The 18,207-nt window shown below is 44.3% G+C and overlaps 1 protein-coding gene and 1 long non-coding RNA gene across 4 annotated transcripts in view; one reads left to right on the forward strand and one right to left on the reverse strand.

Moving 5' to 3' along the window:
• STK35 (serine/threonine kinase 35) overlaps positions 1-7,686 on the reverse strand; it is a 48,856-nt gene extending 41,170 nt beyond the window's left edge. For 2 of the 3 annotated variants that reach the window (XR_004274164.1, XM_032295628.1), the window contains exons 1-2: positions 7,115-7,685; positions 5,922-6,519 (exon numbers count right to left, since the gene is read on the reverse strand). Coding sequence is in view for 2 of the 3 variants with exons in the window: in XM_032295628.1 (XP_032151519.1) it covers positions 5,922-6,519; positions 7,115-7,408 (892 nt within the window). In the remaining variant the exon portion in view is untranslated. Of the gene's footprint in view, positions 1-5,921; positions 6,520-7,114 lie in introns of all 3 variants that reach the window. The other variant, XM_032295630.1, reaches the window with a different exon arrangement.
• On the forward strand, positions 7,584-12,950 carry LOC116563014. The gene is made up of 3 exons (XR_004274165.1): positions 7,584-7,673; positions 8,807-8,936; positions 11,868-12,950. It is a non-coding gene; the product is annotated as an uncharacterized LOC116563014 (long non-coding RNA).
• The last annotated feature ends 5,257 nt before the right edge of the window (positions 12,951-18,207 follow it).

Here is an 18,207-nt window from a genome sequence, read left to right on the forward strand (position 1 = left end):
TGAAAAAGGAATATGAAAATACTATGAAACACTAGCCATTACTACTTGAAACATTACAGGGGTTTGTTAAAATGTAGAATCCACCAGCCAGGCAGACAGTTGGAGTACCCCTAATCCATGGCTCAAGTATCTCTCTCCATATGCATGGGCCTTGTCACACACCTAAGCCTCAGATCTTGCCAGGGTTGTTTCTGATTTACCCTTTTACAACTCATCCTTCCTTTCCCCAGATTTAGCCCACATTCCTGGCAGCTGTTTCCCCCAGAGAAGCTCTCACAGGCTGCAGTGAAGTAACATCTGTTGTACTGTAACCATCTCTTCCATTAGATGAGGCACTCACGGTGGAACGAAATGAAGTCTCTGGGTTCCCCACAGTATACCACACACACACTTAGGTGGACATTAAGAGCGTGAAATAAATCAAGATAAAAGTCATGAGCTGGAGAGGTGTAAAAAGGAAAGAACACAGACAGCAGTAGTAGAGTATATGTAGAATATGGAAGTTAAAGACAACTAGGTCTGGATCCAGAATTTAGAAGTCACTAAGAGGATTCCTAGCCCTAAAGTTACCAGCAAAGGCCAAATTTGAGGTGAAAATGAGCAACTACTTCGAGTTCTACTTAGGAAGCACTCCTCATGAGTTGACACTATAAAAAGCCTTACCCAATGCAACCCCCAATTAACCAAAGCTCTCAATTAAGGAAGGCTTGCTTATATCTCCTGGGAGTACCTAAAATCCCCAAAGCATATAAAAAGCAGTTGGTCAGGAGCAAAGAGGGAAGTCTGTGTGGTTGCCCCAAATCATTCAAGAGTAGACCAAAGAGAGCAGGTGGGTCCCTGGCAGCTGAGACACAGAAGGAACTAACAAAAATCAGCAGTGTCACAAACACTGATCAATCTACAACTAAAAACAAAGAGGAGCGATTGGTTTTTGTTTTTGTTTTTTTTTTTTTTGAGACAGAGTTGCTCTGTCACCCAAGCTGGAATACACTGATGCGATCTTGGCTCACCGCCTCCTCGGTTCAAGCGGTTCTCCTGCTTCAGCCTCCTGCGTAGCTGAGACTACAGGTGCCTGTCACCATGCCTGGCTAATTTTTTGTATTTTAGTAAGACAGGGTTACACTTTGGCCAGGCTGGTCTTGAACTCCTGAACTCAGGTGATCTGCCCACCTTGGCCTCCCAAAGTGCCGGGATTATAGGCATGAGCCACCGTGTCTAGCCTGAGCCATCAGTTTCTGAGTAAAATATGATTATGCCCATTTTATAACCAAGAAAAACAGAAGAACCTAGAACTTAAGCCACCTGTCCCAGCAGTACCTCACAGCAATTAAGGAAGCATACTCAAGTTTGAATGTCTAGGCTTGAATCCTGACTTGGTTACTTGCCTAGCTGTTTTACATTGGGCAATTTCATTAACCTCGGGGCCTCAGTTGTCTCACCTGTAAAATGAAGATAATCACAGTACAGACTTCACCTGATACATAGCAACTTGCAGGTTTCAGCTCTTATTTACAAGGTGAAATTGGGACTAAAACATTCTGACTCAGAGTCTAGCATTCTATTGTATCCCATTAACTTACGTTTCCCCAATGCCAGCCAGCTCACTGCCTCTTGACGTGGGGGCTCTGTAAACTCTGAGGCCCAAGCCGCAGAATAAGATTCAGAGTTGCTTTCTAAGGGCCAGGGAAGGAATGGCCTTGCTCTGCTCTGAGGTTTCGTAGGCACTCGACAAGTTGGGGAAGTTTGCAGGCTGACAACCTGTCTACTGCTAAGACCCTGGTCTCTCCTATACTGTTATAGTTCCCCCTCAGCTACTTCCTTTCCCTGCCTCCCCAATGCCCACAACTAAACTCCCGGAGAACTGTACCATTTGCTAGGATGCTACCACTTGTGACCCTGCATTATGTTCATGTGGACATGAGTCCCCTGCATGCCTCACAGAGAAAACTCTGCATAGCCTCTTCTAATATAGTAGCCTGGCTCGAAGCCACTTCGTGTGCAGGCAAGATTACCTTCCAAGGCCTTGGTTCCCAGTCACCTAGAGGCATGAATATCAATCAATTGGTAAAGCAGAATTGGTAAAGAACAATTAGTATTTTATCAAGTTGAGTGTAAGCTAGGCCCCAGCTCTTCCAAACTTTTAACTATTCTGTTGTATGAGTCTTGAGTTTGTCCTGGATTTGTGTGTGTATCCTCACTTGCTATTTGTTACAAGAATCAGTGTGTGCCTTAAGGCAACAATTTCTGAGATTGACAAGGACTCAGACTTGCCTGCTGTCTAAGTAATCTTGAACTTTGTTTTAGGCGCATTCAGGACGGGCCCTCTAGCAATGGAAAACAAGGGGTAAATGCAAACTGCTGTTGCCTTCACTCCTCTCTTTATAAGACATAGGCACCAACCCATCAAATTATTTACAGGATTGTTAATATGGTTTTTAAAAGCTGGGAGGCCGGTTTGAGTGCTGTCACTAACTCATTGCGGATTAAGTTTTGTCCCTTTTCTGGGCTTCTTTTCCTGTGAAGCAGACAGCCAGGTCACACATCTAAGGCCTCTTTCTATTCCTCCAAGGCCTCTGCCATCTGAATTTTTCTGGGCAGGACTTGTTTGGTCTGTGCACAGAACGAAAGGACACAATGCATTTATCAAACCAAACGGAGTAAGACTCAGAACGGCATTTCAAGACATTTCTCTTTTTGATACTGGATTATTTTACTGTCCAAATAGTGAAACAGATTCACTTTGTTTCTTGTCTATCCACAATCCTAGGCACCCTACTTTCAAGCCCATCTTCTCCCAATTCTCTTTCCTCTCAGTTCTGTACAAAGCCCTTGCCAATGAGTTGGCTGGTCATTTCCTCCAGTGATCCTGAATAGCATATAAGTCTTCTTCTAGTTCTCAAACTTTTCAAATCTAAGTTCCTTTGGGGGAAGGAGTGGTGTGTTTTGCTTTGCTTTTTCTTTCCCTAAAAATACCACAGTAGGGACCCAGCATTTGGTTTGGTTGAGACTTCAAGACCGATTCCCACTTTTTGGCCTGTTTCAAAATCATTCTGAGTTGCAGGAGGCAGGGCCATGGGTGATTGCAAAGGACTCTTCTGTCTAATGAGAGGGCAGAACCAGGTTATCTCTAGGATTCCTTCCAGCTCTAACATTACTGGATGGTATCTGCATGCTGTAAACCCAGGGCCCCAGGACAGATCAAGACCGCTTTGGAATCCCAAGTAAGGAAAATTTAACTTGGAGTAATTTCGGTCTTTGCTATTTTATTAATAAGCAAAAATGATTACCTATTTACTACTTGAAAAATCAACACATGGCAAGTGTCATTTTCATAAGCAGAAACAATACACATTTTCTTCACTACTCTGTCTCTGGGCCCTGAACACCATAGTCGTTCAAATATTTTGAAGACGTCAAACAACCGAAAGGGACATATCCAGTACGCGGCCTAAAGCAAACGATTTCATTCTTCTAGGTCTCAGTTTTAGTTCACAAAGGGAGGACAAAAACACCAGTGTTTCTGTCAACTTGGTGTGCCTGACAAGACAGAAAATAAGGTGTGTTCGTGGTGAAACAAGTTTGGGAAACTTGAAGGGGTGAGGGTAGAAGGGTACAGAACATGGTGCAAACTGAGAAAAGGCAGCGAATTCCTCCCTATGTGGAGCACTTGTTGACATTAATCATTTGTACAGTGACCATATGTACCTAATGTCATAGGTACACATCCACTATCTTACAGTAAAGGAACGCTCCTCATAGGATTTGAACAATTTGCGCCATGTTTTGTGCGGTCAGTCCTGGGATGAACCAGAGGGTCTAATCCCAAAGTCCATGGTAGTAACCACTATGCAATGCTGCCATGAGTCATTGTGGAATTCTGACAAATCCTTTGGGTGAGGAAAGTCTACACAGTATTTATATGTTAAGAGAGTAAGCAAGAACTTCAAACTGAGGTTGAAGGTTCAAGACTGGCATCAATGAACTGAGGACACAAGGAGTAAACATTTGGCAAAGGAAATTCCTACATCGAGCAGTCTTATAGCAGGAAGTCCAGACCGTTCATTGGCAGTAGAGAAGACAGTCTGAGAATGGAAGGACTTGGAAATAAGTGATATGCTCCTAGAATATAAGTAAGAAAAGAATCCTCCGGGAGCCTTTTTTTTTTTTTGGAAACAGGTCTTGCTCTGCAGCCCAGGTTGTAGTGCCTCTGCAGGATCATGGCTCACTGTAGCCTCAACCTCCGAGATTCAAGCGATCCTCCTGCCTCTGCCTCTTGAGTAGCTGGGACTATAAGGCTGTGCCATCATGTCTGGCTAGTTTTTTTTTTTTCTATTTTTTGTGGAGTACCAGGGTCTCACTTTGTTGCCCAGGCTGGTCTCAAACTCCTGGGCTCAAGCCATCCTCCTGCCTCCCGAAGTGATGGGATTAGTTGTGAGTCACTGTGCCCTGCTGGACGTCTTTTTAAAACAAAACCACTCACGCTGGGGAGAGGGTGGGCTTCTCAGAATGGATGGGACAGGGATGGACATAAAGGTAGACATCTATTTAAAGGAATCTAGGTGATACTGATTCATGTTTCCAATTCCACTGTCAAACAACTGACTTGGCTTGTGGGATCTTTCAGTTGGGCAAAAGCTCCAAAGAAGATTTTAGGAGACCACCCCCTCCAAACTCACCCCAAATCCTACCCATTCTTAAAAGTTCATCCTCAGGGTAGGGTGAACAGCATTACACCTTTGAAAGGACCCAGGCCTTGAATCAAAACAGATCTGGGTTCCCCATCACTTAAGCTCTGAGAAACCTAAGGAAACAGGAGCACAGTCTAACTTCCCTTTCAAGCGGATTAACCCTGATCAAGTTATTTGTTCACTTCTAAGCCTAGTTTCCCTATTTATAGAAACAGGACAGAATTTACTTTTGAAGTTATTACCTAAAAATTACTTCAGCGCTAAGACCACAGCTGGGACTTGGATTAGTCAACTTTCTTCCCCTGGATCCTCCTGCCTCAGTCTTCTCAAACTTTCCACCGCCCCTCTCCTCCTCTCCGTGCAGACATCTAGCTAATAGTAGTAGTACGAACAAGGCTTGTGGGTACTGAGTAGTTAGGGTAAACACGTTCCGTAACTGCAGTCAAAACCAGGAAATTAAGGTAATTAGTTCTTCCAGGACTGGAAGACCTCTTGCCTCAATGAACCCCATTTTCCTTCTAAGTAAAACCATTTCCCAGCCAGCCTCTGAGGTTAAGAAAAAGATTAAGATTGTAAAACAATGGGAAAAGATGTTGGATGCTTTGTTATGTGACAGCTCTCAGGCCACCTGTGAGGGCTGTCAGCCTGCATGCTTCGGAGGACCAAGCTAGAAAAACGCCAGTTTGCTTGGCTGCCTGGGATGAAGGGCTGGGGGCCTCAGAGGAAAAGGCAGACTAGACCACAAGAGTTTAGGGGTGGGAGCAGGAGGGTGTTAGGAAACTTGGAACCAGACAGGGAGAGGGTGTGGGTGGGTCCAATGAAGTTTTTTCTTTTTGTTCGTTTTGGGAGGGAAAGAGAGAGACCCTAGAGGGTGAGTGGGCTCCGCAGTTCTGCTACTAGCTGAACCCAACCCCTCCTCCACTCCCTGACCGATCTAAAAAGGTAGTAGACATTTAATAACCGTAGCTCACAATTATTGAGCACCTATTAAGTTAATGGTTAGCACCTAAGCTCTTGTTACTAAAATACCAGCCAACGTTAGGCCCAGAAACTGATCCTGGGACCTGAAAAGAGGGCCGAGTTCCTGCGCCTAGGAAAGGAGGGTGTGTCCGGGCACAGGGTGACAGGAACCAGGTCTGAGGCCTAGGGGGGCCGGGAACAATGTGGGCCAAACCATCCGGAGAGCAGAGGATCCAGGCCTTGCAAGTGTGGAAAGGCCTGCGATGCTCCTACCTTTCAGTGAGGTCTCCACCAGGCGCAGGTAAAGCTGCGAGCTCTTATTGCCGTGACTCATGCGCTGGGCTAGCCCGTTGCGCTGCAGGACGCACTCCTCAAACTGCACGACGTTTTGGTGCCGCCGCTTGAGGCTGGTGAGGGCCCAGAATTCGGCCAGCGCTAGCTCCACGTTCTCGGGGGCGTCGCAGCGGATCTTCTTGACCGCCACTCGGGCCCCGCTGCGCCCGGCCACTGCCTCGTAAACCACGCCGTAGCTGCCGCGCCCGATCTCCGCCAACAGACTGTAGCGCGGCCGCGCGGACCCGCCACCGCCCTCTGGCCGTCGCCGCGCCAGGTAGGCCTCGCCCGGGGCCTCGGTCGCCACCGGATCCATGGCCTGGGCCGCCGCCGCCGGCCTCAGCTTCGTGCTGGGCGCCCGCGGCACTGGGCTTCGCCTTTTCCGCTCCGGGCTTTGTGTACCTCTGCGGGCGCCGTCCTTCCCCGTTTCCATGGCTGCGGGCGGCGGGGGGAGCAGCAACGGCGCTGCCCGGGCCCCCCCTGCCTCATCCCTCCGTCCGGCCCCGGGACGCGGAGGAGCGGGACCTTGGATTGTGACCTGCGGGCCAAAGAATCGGTTAAACAACCAGGCCGAGACGGGGAGGCCAGGAGAGTAGGCCGCAGAGCGTCCCACCTCCTCCTCCTCCCCCGGCCGCCGCGGCCCCTTTAAGACGGAAGCCACCGCCGCTGATTGAACGGGGGAGGGGAGGGGAAAGCGGGAAAGACGGAACCACTGGGCAGCAGTTCAGAGGGAGAACCGGAAAAAAAAGCACAAACTCTCCTCTTTCTGTTAGTTTGTCGTGTGGCGATGAGAAAAAGAAGACACAGCCAGCTTAACGCCTTCTGAAAACCGCCTTAAGATGCGATTCGGCTGGCGGAAAACTTTTTCTTTGCCCAGGCCCCTCCGTGACGCCCCTCCCCACGCCCCGCCTTGTGTTCTCCCGGGTGTAAACAGTCCATTGAATTAAGCCCTAGCGGAGCCCCGCGGACCGACCCAAGTCCCCGAGGGCTGCGGGTAGAAGAGATTGGCTAAAAAGTTCGGTTTCTCGGAGCGCGACCGGCCGAGGAACCCGACTGCCCTCCTCGAGCGCGGAGGCAGCGGCAGTAACTCCAGCCTCGGTGCTGGCCCTTCAGTCCTCGAACGGCACCCTTACCTGGCCCGCGCACCTCCACTTCCGGGCAGTCCGTTTCACCCCCGGAGCCCCTGACTGGGGATGGTCCGCTCCGCGCTGGGGCTGCCTCCGGGACTGAGCTGCGCGGGAGGCGGTAGCCCGAGTCCGGCGTGCGGCCGGTGTTTCTGCTGCCGCGGCGCTCGCCGGGGAGGCCTGGGCTCCTAGGCTCCCGTGGCTTTCCACGTGTTCGCGCCAGCTGAGCCCTTTACATAACCTCTTTATATAAGCTGCACCTCCCGCCGGCGCCCGGGCCAGCGGAGACTCCTGGTGGCCCATCCCCTGGGAGGCCAGCCGAGTGAGTCCTGCGCCGCCCGGTCCTGCCAAGGTCGACGGAGCAGCCGCAGCCGAGCGCACCAGCACGCCTCGCCGGGGCCCAATCACCGGCGAGAACACCCAGCCAACAAAAAATAGGCGCCAAATTCCCGTGATCCGCGGCGGCCTCCCAGTCTCCGCAGCGGCCCGCGCACCACGACCTCTTCTTCTCGCCTGACCTGCGTGAAGACCAACAGTCCGCAGTAGGCGCCTAATAAATACTGATAGGGTGATTGTCTTGGTCGTTTGATTCGTAGCTCGGGTCTGGGAACGTTAGGGAGTGGGTTGGAATCCTGACCTTCCCTCCTACCAGCCCAGTGATCTTGTGCAAATCATTGCCACACCCTGAGCATCGTTTATCTGATGATCCTCTGCAAAATGGATTAAATGGGTCTTAATTCTCAGGAATGGTAGAACCAAATGAAATACATAGGTAGAGGCTAATTGGGTGTGGGGCTGAGTTATTCTCAAAGCTCCATTTAGGCACAGATTTTTGAGTATTATGTTCTGTGCATTGTATTACAGTGTAGGCCTAGGGGGTGCCCAGTGTTTGTTAACTGAATCTGCCGATACCTATTGAACACCTATAATGTGCTAGGCACTGTTCTAAGTCACTGGGGAAAGAGCAGTAGACAAGGCAGTTTCAGCCTTGGTTGAGGCTCTGCGTCACTGCAGGAGACAAACCACATGGGTGGCCTTGGGCAAGTTAATCAACCTTTTTGTGTGTTTTTTCCTCACCTGTAAGAAGATTCACAGAGGTTATACAGATAAAGCACTTAGGACAGCCTTACACACAGTCAATGTTAAGTATTAAAGGTTAATTTTTGCCAGTGATAAGTGTGATGAAGAAAAAGAATGAGCTAAAGAGTGCTTGTTGGGGACAGGCTATTTCTGATAGCGTATTTGGTAGCTGAAAGCCTCTAATTTTTTTGTGATGAAATTTCAAATTTACACATAAATTTCAAGAATCATAAAGATCATATACTTTTCCACCAGAATAACAAATTATTATATTTTGCTGCATTTCCATATCACACATACACACACACATATTGTGTGTGGATATCCATATGGTTTATACCTGAGAAGAAAGGGAATCAGTATATGGTATATAGATATTCACGCGCACACACACACGCTTATATAATGTATATATTCTTTTTTTACGACATCATTTTAGAGTTTCCAACAAGCTTCTTTCTTCCAAATATTTATGTGTGTTTCCTTTAAAAAGGCATTATCTTGCATAATCTCTGTACAGTGATCAAAAGTCAGGAATTTTAACAATGATACAATTGTTTTATTTAATACACTCCATCCATATTTAAATTTTGCTAATTGTCCCAATCATGTTCTTTATAGCTATTCCCCAGGATCCAGTTCAGGATCACACGTTGCACTGAGTTGTCATGCCTCTTTAGTTTCCTTTAATCTGGAAGGGCAGTTATCCAGCCTTCGTCTTTCATGACCTTGACATTTTGGAAGAGTACTGGTGAGTTATGTTATAGAATGTCCCTAAATTTTGATTCAGATGTTTTCTTATGATTACATTCAGAGTATGCATATTTTCCTCCCCCACCCCCCACCCCACACCACCTACCCCTCCCTTGCTGTTCTGAGAGGGTGAGGGTTTGCATTTTCTGGCAGAAATATTACTGAAAAGAGTTGCCTCCTCAGGGCCTTTCATCAGGAGGCACATGACATTGTATTTGTCCCAGTATTCATGGTGTTAACTTCCATCATTTGGTTGAGGTTGTGTAGGGGGAGGTACCTTCCACCATAAAGTTATGATTTTTCCTTTTGTAACTATTAAGTATCCTGTGGGAAGATATTTTGATACTATTTAAATATCCTGTTCTTCATCAGACTCTTACCCACTGGTTTTAGAATTCATGCTGATTTTTGCTTGAAACAATGATTATGGTTGCAAAATGGTGATCAGAAGGTCTTTTTAAACATGACCATTAACCATCTTCATTAACTGTTCTTACCCTCTCCCATCCTCTGATTCCCCCTCGCCCCTTCCCAGCCTCTGGTAACCATCATTCCACTCTCTCTCTCCATGGGTTCAATTGTTCTGATTTTTAGATCCCACAAATAGAACATGCAGTGTTTTTCTTTCTGTGCTTGGCTTATTTCACTTAACATAATGATCTCTAGTTCCGTCCATGTAATTGCAAATGACTGAATCTCATTCTTTTTAATGGCAGAATAGTACTCCATTGTGTATGAGAACCACATTTTCTTTATCCATTTATCTGTTGATGGACACTTAGGTTGCTTCCAAATCTTGGCTATTGTGAACAGAGCTACAACAAACACTGGAAAATTGAAATACTGATTTCCTTTCTTTTGGATATATACCCAGTGGTGGGATGGCTGGATTATATGGTAGCTCATTTTTAGTTTTTTTTGAGGAACTTTCAAACTGTTCTCCATAGTGGTTGTACTAATTTACATTCCCACTGACAGTATATGTTCTCCACATCCTTGCCAGAATTTGGATTGCCTGTCTTTTGGATATAAGCCATTTTAACTGGGATGAGATGATATCTCATTGTAGTTTTGATTTGCATTTCTCTGATAATTAACAGTGTCGAGCACCTTTTCATATTTCTGTTTGTCACTCGTATGTCTTTTTTTTTTTTTTTGAGAAATGTCCATTCAAATCTTTTACCCATTTTTTAATCGGATTATTAAATTTTTTTCCTATAGAGTTGTTTGAGCCTTTGATGTATTCTGTTAATTCCTTGTCACATGGATAGTTTGCAAATATTTTCCCCCATTCTGTGGGTTGACTCTTTACTTTGTAGATCGTTTCCTTTGCTGAGCAGAAGGTTTTTTAACTTGATGTGGTCTCATTTTTCCATTTTTGCTTTGGTTGCCTGTGCTTATAAAGTATTACTCAAGAACTCCTTGCCCAGACTGATGTCTTGGAGAGTTTCCCCAAAGTTTTCTTATAGTAGTTTTACAGTTGAAGATCTTGGATTTAATTCTTTGGTCCATTTTCAGCTGATTTTTTCATATGGCAAGAGATAGGGTTCCAATGTCATTCTGCATGTGGACATCCAGTTTTCACAACAGATTGTCTTTTCCTCAGTGTATGTTCTTGGTATCTTTGTTGAAAATGAAGTTCATCGTAGGTATGTGGATTTGTTTCTGGGTTCTCTATTCTGTTCCATTGGTTTATGTGTCTGCTTTTATTCTGATACCATGCTGCTTTGGTTACTGTAGTTCTGTTGTATAATTGGAAGATTTGAAGTCAGTTAATGTGATTCCACCAGTTTTGTTGTTTTTGCTTAGGGTAGCTTTGGCTGTTCTGGGTCTTTGATGGTTCCATTTAAATTTTAGGACAGTTTTTTCTATTTCTGTCAAGAATGTCATTGGCATTTTGATAGGGTTTGCATCGAATCTGTAGATTGCTTTGGGTAGTATGGACATTTTAACCAATATTGATTCTTGCTATCCATGCACGTGAAATATCTTTCCATTTTTTGGTGTCCTCTTCAATTTCTTTCAGTGTTTTATAGTTTTCATTATAGAGGTCTTTCATTCTTTAGTTAAATTAATTCCTAGGTATTTAATTTATTTGTGGCTATTATAAATGGGATTACTTTTTGTGTGTGTGTGATGGAGTCACGCACTGTCACCCAGGCTGTGGTGCAGTGGCACAATCTCAGCTCACTGCATTCTCCACCTCCTGGGTTCAAGCAATTCTCCTGCTTCAGCCTCCCAAGTAGCTGGGACTACAGGTATACACTACCACACCCAGCTAATTTTGTGGTATTTTTTTTAGTAGAGATGGGATTTCACCATGTTGGCCAGGATGGTCTTGATCTCTTGACCTGGTGATCCGCCCGCCTTGGCCTCCCAAAGTGCTGGGATTACGGCCATGAGCCACCGCGCCTGACCACTATAAATGGGATTACTTTTTAAGTTTCTTTTTCACATTGTTCACTGTTAACATATAGAAATGCTACCGATTTTTGTATGTTGATTTTGTATCCTACAACTTTACTGAATTGATCAGTTCTAATGGTTTTTTCCAGATATAAGATCAATAATATGCAAATAAGGATAATTTGACTTTTTCCTTTTCTATACAGGTAGCCTTTCTTTCTTTCTTTCTCTTGTCTGCTTGCTCTAGCTAGTGCTTCTAGTACTGTGTTGAATAACAGTGGTGAAAGTGGGCATCCTTGTTGTGTTCCAGATCTTAAAGGAAAGGCTTTTGGTTTTTCCCCATTCAGTGTGGTACTAGCTGTGGGTTTATCATATATGGCTTTTTTATGTTGGGGTATTTTCCTTCTACCCCCAGTTTTTTTTTTTTTTAGGGTTTTTATCATGAAGCAATGTTGAATTTTATCAAATGCCTTTTCAGCATCAATTGAAATGATCATATGGTCCTTGTCCTTCATTCTGACAGCCTTATTTTAACTTAATTACCTCTTTAAAGACCTTATCTTCAAATATAGTCACATTCTAAGGTACTGGGAATTATAACTTTAACATGAATTTGGGGTGAGGAGAGACACAATTCAGTCCATAATAGCCCCTTTGGCATTTGGCATTTGAATTGAAACCTGAATGTCAAGAACCCAGCTCTGAAAACTAATAGGAAGTCATTCCAAGAAGAAAGTAGAACAAGTACAAAAGCCATGAGATGGGAACAAGCTTGTTGTTAAACCAGCCGTTTGTTAAGCCTTTGAAATGGTACAACCCATTTTGGGGAAAAAATAAAAACAGTTTGGCAATTCCTTATAAAGTTAAATATATATCGACCCTGTGGCCCAGCAATTCCATGTCTAAGGTAAGTGAAAACTTCTGCTAATAAAGTGACTTGTATAGGAATTCACAGTGGCTTTTCCCATAAGAATTCCAAACTGGAAAATGCTGCAATATTCATCAGTAGATGAATGGATAAACGAATTGTGGTATTCCCATACAAAGAAATGTTGCTGAGGGTGTGTTTGTTAAGGGAGGAATAAAGTATTGATACAACAGCATGGATGAATCAAAATAGTTAGGCTGAGTGAAAGAGGCCAGGCACAAGAGAGTACCTGCTAGATGATTCTATATACAATTCTTAACAACGCAAACTAATTTATAGTGACAGAAAGCAGGTCAGTAGTTGGGGTAGGAAGGATGGATGGAAAACAAAAGGACCTGAAACTTTTTGGGGTGTTGGGTTATCTGGACTGTAGTAATAGTTTCAAGGGAAGAATATATTAAAATGCTTCAAATTGTACCCTTTAAATTAGGTGTAGTTTACATAAATCAATTTTACAACTTTAACTCAATAAAGCTAAAAAAAAAATTGGGGGAAAAAGTATATACTATAATTCCATTAATATAAAGTCAAGCAACAATGGTCTAGGGTGGCAGAAGTCATATCAGTGTTTGTCTTTCCTGTGGGAATTGACTGCTAAGGGCCACAGGGGAATTTTCTGGGTGATGGAATTTTATTGTATGTAAATTATACCACAATAAAGTTTAATTGAAATGTGAAGAAAACCAAAACCTTGTAGCTACTAACACTTGTGTCCTTACTTAGCAGTTTCTAAGGACAGAAGCCTGCACTGTGCGGCCCTGCCCCATCCCCGTATCACTGGCTTCATAGGTTGAGTACAGCCAGCAGTGTCTTTCTTCCTGGCTAGTTTTCCTACCTGACTTTGTTTCTTTTTGTTTTCTAATACACATACACATTTTTTTATTTAGGCGTCTCATCTATTCATCCACCTATCTGAGACAGGGTCTTGCTCTGTTGCCCAAACTGGAGTGCAGTGGCATGATCATGGCACACTGCAGCCTTGACCTCCTGGGCTCAAGTGATCCACCTCAGCCTCCTGAGTAGCTGGGAGTGTGGGCACATGCCTCTAAGGTTTTACCATGTTGGCCTGGCTGGTCTCAAACCCTTGGCTCAGCCATCCTCCCACCTTGGCCTCCCAGAGAGCTGGGACTCCAGGCATGAGCCACTGCACCCAGCCTATTTACTTTTTATAATTCAAACTTTTATTTTAGATTTTGGGGTGCCTGTGCAGGTTTGTTACATGCATACATTGTGTGAAGCTGAGGTTTGGGATGCAATTGAGCCCATCACCCAGGTACTGAGCATAGTAACCAGTAGTTTTTCCACACTTGCACCCTCCCTCCCTGCCCTAGTAGTACACAGTTTCTATTTCTGTCTTTATGTCCATGAGCACCCATTTTTTACTCCCACATATAAGTGAGAACATGCGGTATTTGGCTTTTGATTTTCTGTTCCTGAGTTGATTTGCTTAGGATAATGGCCTCCAGCTGCATCCCCTACCTGAATTTTGAGAGAGATTGAATGTGAAGTTCTGGGAGGACCACAAGGAGTGTGAATCCTTTTATATGCTATTAAGAGGGCCAAACTCCTTGATAAATTATTGATGGCTTGACAAAATTTTTAGTTTTTGACTTGCTTAAATTATGGAAGTAACCTATACTTAGTGTTGTAACTAATAGCCAACATTTACTAAAGTTTTCTATCTGCTAGGCACAGGGATTAACAAAAAATTATGACAATTCAATGAGGTAGTGACTTTCATTAGCCCCGTTTTACAGATGAAGAAACTGAATGTGAAGCTGGCACAGCTGGGTTTCAAACCGAAGCCCCAGACGCTCCACCCCTCTTTATTCCACTCAGCCCTCTCCAAGCTAAGCAGTGTCCGCATTACAGTGAGCCTCCTTCTACATCTTTCTTGTTGGCAAACACGCCTGCCTTAATATCCCTGGAGCCGCAGACAGTGCCAAACACCTGAGCTCAATATTTAGTGATAAAAGAAAGAAAGGAAGAAGAGAAGAACAGCAGTGGAGTCTCACTCTGTCGCCCAGGCTGGAGTGCAGTGGCATGCACGATCTTAGCTCACTGCAGTCTCCACCTCCTGGATTCAAACAATTCTCCTGCCTCATCCTCCTGAGTAGCTGGGATTACAGGCACCTCCCACCACACCTGGCTAATTGTGTGTGTGTGTGTGTGTGTGTGTGTGTGTGTAATAGAGATGGGGTTTTACCATGTTGGCCAGGCTGGTCTCGAACTCCTGACCTCAAGTGATCCATCCATCTTTGCTCTCTGCACACAAGGAATCACTAACACTGGCTGAATAAAGCAGTGGCTACACTTTTACTGTAAGAAAAATCATTCATTTAATTAACATTTTTTGAGCCCTTAATCCTCTATGTACAAGGCAGTTTTGGAGCTGATATATCAGGATGAGCAGGAGAAAACTCAGCGTCTGCCTTTGAGGGGCTGACATAGACAATAAGACAGTGCAGTTATGCAATCTCACATCACAATAGTCCCATGAGGGACCAGAAAGTAAGCAAAAGATAGCAAGGGATAGGGTAGATGGTATTTTAGAATGGATGGTTTGGGGAAAGCTTTCTAAGAAGGTGACCATCGAGCAGGGAACTGATTTAAGTAAAAGAACAGATCAATTGCATCTCTACTGGAAGAGCTTTTCAGATCAGAGGGAAGAGCAAACGTGAAGGCCCTAGGTGAGAGGGAGCAGACAAGGAGGCCAATGTGGCCTGAGCTGAGTGAATGGGGGTAGAGTGGTGGGAAACATAGTAAGAGGGATGTATGGGATCGGATAACGAGGCTGAGACGTGGCGGCCATGATAAGAATGGTGGACTTACTGAGCACTTGTTATATGCCAAGCACTATGGTTGGTGATGTGGCTGGACAACATCGCACCTCCTTTCACAGGAGAATGCTGAGGCTTAGGTAAGAACTGTCGCAAGTGAGAGGGCAGAACAGTAAGGCTGAGGTGGCTGATTCATCTCTGTACTTCAGGGCACTGAGGACACCCAGGGGGCAGGCAGCCCTGGGGGTGGTCCCTTGGGAAAGCAGAGAGCTTCGTTCTGGGAGGGGAGGGTGGATGAAGTGAGGGAGTGTGGAGGAATGGAAGGTAGGGGACAGGGGGCTGAGACTGCTCCAGGTAGCTGGGAGGGGGATTATGGGGAGTGAGGAGGAAGGATTGGGATGAGGATTAAGGCTGGAGGTGGCATGGGGGCAGGGGCTGGGAATCAGGTGGTATGGTGGTTGTAGAAGGGAGAACTGAGAGTGGGAGAGGGTTAAAGGCAGAGAGGCTGGCACAGGGGTATAGGAGGAGAATCTCAGAGGAGCAGGAGGTGCTGAAGACAGAAGCTTGAGGTGGCTGCCTCAGTGAAGGAGATCCCCTGAGCAAGAAGTACTAGGAATCCCTGGGGGAGAGTAGGCAGCCGCCTTGGAGAGCTCCCCTCTCATAATGGCTCTGGATTTCAGAGGGCTCCAGGAAGGCTGTTTCCAGGAAAACTGGAGCTTGTCATGATGCCTAACACCATGCAACTCGCAATAACTCTCTACATGGGAGAGGCTGTTTTAGTCTCCATTTCATAGATGAGAAGACTGGCTGGGTGCAGTAGCTCACACCTGTAATCCCAGCACTTCGGGAGACGGAGGCAAGTGGATCACTTGAGGCCAGGAGTTCGAGACCAGCCTGGCCAACATGGTGAGACCCTGTCTCTACTAGAAACACAAAAATTAGCCAGACATGGTGGCACATGCCTGTACTTTCAGCTACTTGGGAGGCTGAGGTGGGACAGTTGCTTGAACCCAGGAAGTGGATGTTGCAGTGAGCTGAGATTGCACCACTACATTCCAGTCTAGGCAACAGAGTGAGACCCAGTCTCAAAAGAAAAAGAAAGACAAATGGGAAGACCGAGGCTTGGAAGTTGTTACATCACCAATGACTGGAATACCGGTATTGGAACCCCAGCAGCCTTAGGTTTGAGTATCCATGTTTTCAACCATTGGACCTATGGCTCTCAAGCTTAAGTGCCCAATCCACTGGCATCATCTGGAGAGCTGATTAAAACCCAGATAGCTGGAGCCACCCACAGTGTGACTAATTCAGTAAATCTTGGGTAGAGCTTGCTAATTTGCATTTCTGACAAGGTCGTAGGTGATGCTGATGTTGACGCTGCTGTCCTGGAACCATGCTTCAAGAACCACGACATCACACTAATGTTTCTAGACTGAGCACAAAGCAGAGGGAATTGGAGAGGGTTTGAGTTCTGGTAAGAATTTGAGGATGAATAGGAGCTGTATGAATAGGAGCTGAATCAATTACCTAGGAAACTAAGCAAATAAAACATGAAGTGATTATTAAAGCCAAGAAAACAAAACGATTGATAAGAAAAACATTGTAATCATCATAAACTACAACACTCAGCTGGAAATAATATTACATTGTCATTGTCATGTAAAAACACATTGATTTAACAAAAAATTATGATATAATTATATTAGGAGACTTGGAGAGGGAAAGCGTGTCTTTGTATATGGTGGAGGGGGAAGAAAAAGAGAGATAACTAAATCCTTATCTTCCATGGCTGTGAGTTAATAAAAATTTTTTTAAATCAAGGAGTGATACCATAATTAAGTGTGGAAAAATAACTACAGAATTAAAGTTATTGTTTCTGGGATGGGATCAGAGGTGAAACGGGATTTTTGTGACAAGTTTTGTGGTAGTATTTAACTTGTAATGGTATTTAACTCTTAAACATTATGTATATTATTTGGATTAAACTTGAAATTAAAAATAAAAGTGGAACTGCATTCATGCTCTCCCCTGGTAAAATAAAATAAATAAATAAATTAAATTAAATTAAAATTAATAATAAAAATAAATAAAAGTGGGCATGAGCTTTAGCCACCACTGAAGCAGCCTGTCAGCTTGGTGGCGCTGTTCAGCTTCTGGCCAGGGTTTCACCTATCCTTGTATTACCTAAACACATCTGGAGGGCTAACAGTAGTACCTTTATCACACTGGGGGAATACTGGATTAGAGACACTGCATCCCGTAAGAATCAACAGAGAGGCTTCTTGTCTATTAAATGAGGGTCTCAGTTACAGAAAACAAAGATGGGTGCAGATAACAGCCACCCTGTCTCCAAAACTTAATGGATAGGTCTAATTTCAAGTGCTCTTCCTATCGGCCACTGAAAAGGCTAAGAATAAGAAATGTCCAACATTTCTCCCTCTCCTGTTTGGGAATGGCATAAAAATCTTTGTCAGGCTATGTATCTGAATATTTGCTGCAGGAAATTGGTTGCTAAGTTCTTAGGAGTTGTTTATGATTTTTGGAAAGCTAAAGGGCTACACTGCCAAACGAGTGGGGCAAAGTCCTTAATTCTGCAACCACTGGGACATTCCAAATAAATTACTGGGGAGTCTGGTTAAAATGTACACAACCATAAGGCAACAAAGTATACTCGTTAATCAAAATGTAAAGTGATAAAGCCTTTTAGACAGGAAAATTGATAATTCATTGTTTATTAATATAATTAAAAACTCATATACTTTGATCAGCAATTCCATTTCTAGGAATTTATCCTATAGATATACTCACCCAAGTGTGGAAAAATATATATGCAATAAAGATTTTATTGTGGTGATGTATATCTAATAATAAAATATTAGAAACAATACCAAAAGCAGAGGATTGGTTACACAGAGTTGTATATTTAAATACAATATGCCCATCAAAAGAAGGAATTAGCTCTATATCCACTGCCATACAATACATATACACAATATTTTGTTACATAAAAAAGCAAATGCAAACAAGCATCTATAATATGACCTCACTTTGCCTAAACATGTGTACTAATTGCTAACCTTCACTGAGTTACTTCTCTGTATTTGGATGATTCTAAGTGTTCATATGTAATAACTAATTAATCCAGTAAACCTTAG

This window comes from Sapajus apella, unplaced genomic scaffold (assembly GCF_009761245.1).
Source record: "Sapajus apella isolate SASKATOON/1434 unplaced genomic scaffold, GSC_monkey_1.0 scaffold33, whole genome shotgun sequence".
In the NCBI taxonomy this organism is placed as follows: domain Eukaryota; kingdom Metazoa; phylum Chordata; class Mammalia; order Primates; family Cebidae; genus Sapajus; species Sapajus apella.